Source organism: Hyaena hyaena, unplaced genomic scaffold (assembly GCF_003009895.1).
Source record: "Hyaena hyaena isolate Hyena2069 unplaced genomic scaffold, ASM300989v1 scaffold_2, whole genome shotgun sequence".
NCBI classification, from domain to species: Eukaryota; Metazoa; Chordata; class Mammalia; order Carnivora; family Hyaenidae; genus Hyaena; species Hyaena hyaena.
In genome coordinates, this window is record NW_024080634.1 from 8,733,800 (window position 1) to 8,739,799 (window position 6,000).

The 6,000-nt window shown below is 43.5% G+C and overlaps 1 protein-coding gene across 4 annotated transcripts in view; it reads left to right on the forward strand.

The window, feature by feature from the left end:
* Positions 1-4,112, forward strand: part of IGSF5 (immunoglobulin superfamily member 5) — a 47,066-nt gene extending 42,954 nt beyond the window's left edge. For 3 of the 4 annotated variants that reach the window (XM_039228021.1, XM_039228049.1, XM_039228029.1), the window contains 2 exons: positions 1,924-1,995; positions 3,848-4,112. In XM_039228021.1, coding sequence (XP_039083952.1) covers positions 1,924-1,995; positions 3,848-3,877 — 102 coding nt within the window. In that variant the 3' untranslated portion in view covers positions 3,878-4,112. Of the gene's footprint in view, positions 1-1,923; positions 3,081-3,847 lie in introns of those variants that run through there. The other variant, XM_039228039.1, reaches the window with a different exon arrangement.
* The last annotated feature ends 1,888 nt before the right edge of the window (positions 4,113-6,000 follow it).

The window sequence follows — 6,000 nt, forward strand, 5'->3', positions numbered from 1 at the left end:
ACTAATAAATAAAATTAGAGGGGCGCCTGGGTGGCTCAGCCAGTTAAGCGTCCGACTTCAGCTCAGGTCATGACTTCACAGTTCGTGGGTTCGAGCCCCGTGTCAGGCTCTGTGCTGACAGCTCAGAGCCTGGAGCCAGCTTTGGATTCTCTCTCTCTCTCTCTCTCTCTCTCTCTTTGCCTCTCCCTTGCTCATGAGATCATGATCATCATCTCTTTCTCTTTCTCTCCCAAAAATTAAAAAAAAAAGAGAAATTCTTTTTTTTTAATGTTTTATTTATTTCTAGGAGAGAGAGAGAGAGACAGCGTGAGCAGGGGAGGGTCAGAGAGAGAGGGAGTCACAGACTGAAACAGGCTCCAGGCTCTGAGCTGGCAGTCAGCACAGCCCGACGTGGGGCTCGAACCCACGAACCGAGAGATCATGATCTAAGCGAAAGTCGGACGCTTAACCGACTAAGCCACCCAGGCGCCCCCCCCAAAAAAAGAGAAATTCTTATTAAAAATTACAGCTACTGGGAAGGGCAAGCACCTTTTATTTTTATGTGAAGTCATGGGGTTTGCAAATGTTTTGCATCTTGATGAATAGTTAAAACCAAGAGCCCTCCATTTCCTCTCCTCTTTGTGGGCCTCAACTCACTGTCAGTCAGTTTTTCTGTTTATTTTGGGCAACTCTGTTCCTTTCTCTCCTGAGTCTGTCAGTTTTGAAGGGTGAGTGCATGAACAATTTGAAATGTGGATCGACTCTTCCCCACTAATCACCACCCTCCCGAGATCCACAGAAACAAACTCTTGATAAATTTAGAAAACAGCCAGGCATTTGTGCAGCCCAGCCATGAAAACAAAAGGCGAACAACAACTGCAAAAATGATAGGCAAGTCGCCACAGAAACCCACTTCCTGGAGCACATTGCTGAGGCGGTTCCATCAGCCTCCTGTTCTCCCTGCATGACCGGAAGTCATGGAGTTAAGACCGCGAGCCCAACGATTCTATCCTCCAGACTTAACTGACGTTCCATTGCAACATCAATAATGCATGGTGCCCAGTTACATTATTTAGGATGTGCAGGGTGGCTGCAGTACCCTGGAACTTGAGCTGGCACTCTCAGGACTGGCAGGAAAACATACTGCGTGATTTTCAATAGGGCAGTACAGTCAGGCAGGCACAGGCCCCTCTGGAGGAGTGTGTGGCTTGCCGGGGATCACATTTTTGAAGGAGAACAGAACAGAACAGCAAAGATGGCATTTCTGGAAGGAAGCAGCAGCCCAGCTGCCGAAGGAGACAAGAGGGGGGGAATCTGTGCCCCTCTTCTGTAGACGGAATGTGTGTTTATATATATATATATATATATATATATTCTGAATGTGTGTGTGTGTTATTAAAGAAGTTTATATATCTCATGTCTGTTTATTTTGAGAGACAGTACGAGTGGGGGAGGGGCAGAGAGAAAGATAGAATCCCAAGCAGGCTCCACAGTCAGTGTGGAGCCAGACATGGGCTCAAACCCACAACACTGGGATCATGACCTCAGCTGAAATCAAGAGTCGAATGCTCAACAGACTGAGCCACCCAGGTGTCCCCCAGAAGGGTTAGCAATATTTTATATTTTCATATGGAAGAGAGAATTTCCATAGGAAGAGTGAAAAAAAAAGAAAAGAAAGAAAACAAACCAGAACAGCACGTCTTTGCAGTAATTTGCCTCCACAGAAGCAAATATTGGAATCTTTGAACTGTATAGCTCGTGAAGCCCTGAGTTCGGAAACTTTGGAAGTGTGTGGAAATAATGACATAAAGGAAGGATGTGCGTTAACATTTTTGCTTCCTCTCTGGGTCTTCATTTCTTCTTATCCGATGAGTGGAGCTTTCTTAAGTGTGCCTTTTCCGTTGATCTCCACTGATTAAATCCATCCTCTTCCCTTGTCACCAGGGACCTGACCGCCGGTGGTGGGGCCCAGCAGGTCGCCCGCAGGTTTCTTTTTCCGTGGCCAGTCCTAGAACGGTGAGGAACGTAACTTTGGTCTAGCAAAGACGTCCCTTGAGCTCCATTCTGCACGTGGCTGACGATCTACATCACACCCACGTCGTCCTTCTCTGTCCCAAGGCTGGGATTCCTCTTCACCAGTGTTACCGGGAAGCAGTGATGCTGGAGTAATCGGAATGGATACTTTATCGTGACAGAAGGGGTCTGTTTCTCCACCTTCCAGCATAGAATTTGGTTTTCAAAACATTTCACAATTTTAGTGAATTCCACCAAGTTACTGACTGAAAGCTTTGAATTCATCGTGGTGATTTACTCGTCACCGACACTCCTCTTGCTAATCCAATAAATGGCAGATAAGCCTATATCCTACCATGACTTTTAAAACATTTTTGTTATTGTAATCATACGAAGACAATATTTATGTATGTTTAACATGTGAGGCATTATTGTATATTATCCTTGAAAAAAAGAGCATACACATTAGGATCAATCAGAATTCTAAAATTGCCTGGGAAATCAGAACTCACAGATTAAGTATAAGATTGAATTCAAGGATGATGTATACATTGTGAAATATCCATTATCGGATATTTCCATGAAGACATTTACTTTTATTTGCTCCTTATCAGGCCCACTCTCATGTACTCCGATGAGTTAGATGTGGATTTTGCTGTGAGGGGATGTACCTTATATACCACAAATGCCATGAAAACACTGGAAATGGGTAATATGTTCTTTAATAAATAAAAGGGAAAACCCAAAAACACATGTACTGCCTTCCTTAATTGCTTACTATTCAGGTGGTACTTTAAGGAACCATGATGTTTAGGAATCAAACATTTCTAAGAAGCAACGTGAGATGTCTGTAAAACAAAACAAAACAAATCACATTTTCATGTTAGTCTTTGACTACTTTACATTTGCCTCATAAAAGTTAATACGAGGGGCTCCCAGGTGGCCTAGTTGGTTAAGTGTCTGACTTGATCTCAACTCAGGTCTTGATTTCAGGGTCGTGAGTTCAAGCCCTATGTTGGGCTCTGCACTGGGTGTGAAGTCCACTTAAAACAAAGAGGTTAATATGAATGTTGTTATTAAGAATAAAATTTCTGCCTTTTCCAAATATTGCTTTTTTGTGTAGATATTGTCAGTACATTTCACTGTCTGCCCGTCTCTTCATATTTACCATGGAGGCAGGATGGTTATTTGGCTGAATTCTCCACCAATTGGCACAAATTTCTGTGATGGTTAGTAATTAGCAGCTGCTCAGTAATTAACGACATGCCCAACCATAAACTTACTAAAGTGGAATTTGACTTTTAAAATGGGTTAAGATTTTAGTGATTCCTTAGAGTTACTAAGTAAACAATGTAAATTTATTGGGATGACTTTTCTCATCACTTAACACTGCTGCTTGCTAATCCAATCAATGGTGGACAAACCTATATACCACCTTGATTTATAAAATATTTTTGTGATCTAAAATCACACTCAGCCTCTTCCCTGAAGGCTTTTGTGTGAATCAACAACTAATTCCAGGGCTATCTGCTGGCACAAATGTCTGGTTCACTGGTGCTCATACAGTATCTGCTCTGATTGGCTGGTGTTTATGCCTTACTGGTTGTCCAATATTTTGAGTATCACCACTGCTTAGAGGGTCCTGAAAAAAATGCCATCTCTTCTAGGACTGTGTCCCTAGAGTGAAGGGGTCAGCTTCCTCTTTTCTTCAAAGTAGAGCTAAAATGCAGAATTTCAAAAACCCATGACAATTGCTAGATCACTTTGCTAAGATAACTTTTTATGAAAAGAATTGCTAATTCACTTGTTTCAAAATGAGACTCTTATTCATTATAACTTCTTTACTCTCTGCCAGTGTGCTTCTATCTTCCATCATCGTCCTTGAGTGGGTACAAGTCAAAGGGAAAGACAAGAGGTTCACAGACCCTTTGGACAGAGTTGTTCAGAGAGTGGACTCTGCATTCCCCACTTCGCGGTCTGCTCTCCTGAAACCTTCACAGAACCCAGATCCTGAGACAAATGTCTCAAATGTCCTGTCCTTTATGCCTTTTGTAACCTCCACAGGAGCTAGCGTTCTTTAGGCATTAGCAAAGACTGAGATCAAACAGGTCAATATTGAGAAAGACAATAAGTTGAAGTCTAATGAATATTTGCCATCTGCCTGCTGTAAGAATTGTATTTCTGTGGTTGTTTTAGGAATCAGTGGGAGTTGCATGCGGAATATAATTGAACTTTAAGTTTTGAACTCTGGAGAACAATACCAAACGATTTTCATGGAAACGTCTTCAACTTCGTTGGTGTCTGTTGACTCAAAATATTTATCAGACCCTTGGGAAGTTTCCCTGTGTCACTAACGAGCTACTTTCTTACTGTAGCTTATTCGAGAAGTAAAGCTCCTCAAAGGGATCCCCAGCCAGTTTTTACAGCACAGGAGGGGAATAGTTATTTGAACAGAACTATCTATAGCTGTATGGTCCAATACCACAGCACAAGTGGCTACTTACATTTAGATTATTTGGAATTAAATAAAATAGAAGATCCATTTTCTTTTTTTTTTTTTTTTTTTTTTTATTTTTATTTTATTTTTTTTTTACAAATAGTTTATTGTCAAATTAGTTTCCACATAACACTTAGTGCTCATCCCCAAAGTGCCCTCCTCCATGCCCACCCCCCCTCCCCCCCACATCCATCAGTCCTCAGTTTTTGTCAGCATTCAAGAGTCTCTCATGGTTTGCCTCTCTCCCTTTCCCCCACCATTTCCGCCTAGAAGATCCATTTTCTAAGTTCCACTAGCCACATGCTCAATAGCCACACGTGGCTAGTAGCTACTGTACTGGACAGTGCAGATGGAAGTTTTCACTGCTGCAGAGAATTCTTTAGGACAGTTCTGACCTAGAGCTCGCTATTTGGAAATGACCTTGATGTGTCCAGAATGGACTCTTTTACACAAAAACTCAATCAGTGTTTTCTATCAGTGTTATGTCTGTGTGCTTGCTAGTTTCTATTTAGGAACCTGTAAACCCCAAGGCAGCTTTCAACTGAAAATGGTATTTTGCTGATGTGGTAAATTCATCTCTTACTTCTGCAATGCAGAGAGCTGAAGCAGACTCAAGGGGATGCAGTGAGAGGGGTCAATGTCATAGCCAAGGGTGTTCCTCAGAAAGACATGGCTACTGCTAATGAATGGCCATGAGGCTACAGATTTGCTTAAACAAATACCTGTCAAAGGCATGTGTCATAAAATCCTAGCTGGAGAAACCACACCTGTCCATCTTTCCCTGGGTCTTTGACCTTAGTTCCTCTGTCAGAGTCCAAGCCTTCCCCCTGAACTCAAGGCCTTCCCACAGTTTACTTAAGAGTAGGGTGTAAGTGGTAATGTCAACACATTGAAGGTAATTGGAGACCTTGAATAGAAGCATTTCCTTTGCTCTGTGTGACCCTGGCCTTGGAAACTACTAGAGATGTTAAAGTTGCCTTGTCAGACCCTGGGAGTTTGATGCCCAAAAGGGTGGATGGATGCTGCCAATCATATAGGAGATGCTGTGTCAACAACTTATCCCTCCCATGTAAGTGCTCATGATGCTGTGGGGAAGAGTGCTCCAGCCTGGGTAAAGAGGGTGCATGATCCTCCCTGTGGAGCACCTGAGAACTTAAGGCAGAGATGAGGGAGGTAGAGGAAAGGCAAGACAGTATGGAAGGGCAAGGGGTGTGGGGGAGAATGGGACGGACAGGGCTCTAGCAGCCCTGGGGCAGGACCCCAGGGCCTGAGCACCTGTTACCATCCACAAGGCTACACTTGAATGGAGGGGGCCCCCGACAGTTGATGTCAACCCTTGGAAACCAGGCAGTGGGGAGTGAGATGACAAGGTTCCCTCACTTGCTTGCTCATGCCTCCCATTGACCAAGCCCGACCCGACCCAGAGGTTTGTGGGGCCCACCCATGTGGGCCAGGACACAGAGAGGCAGAAAATGGATGTGGAGGGCGGGCAGAAGATACCCAGCCAAGAG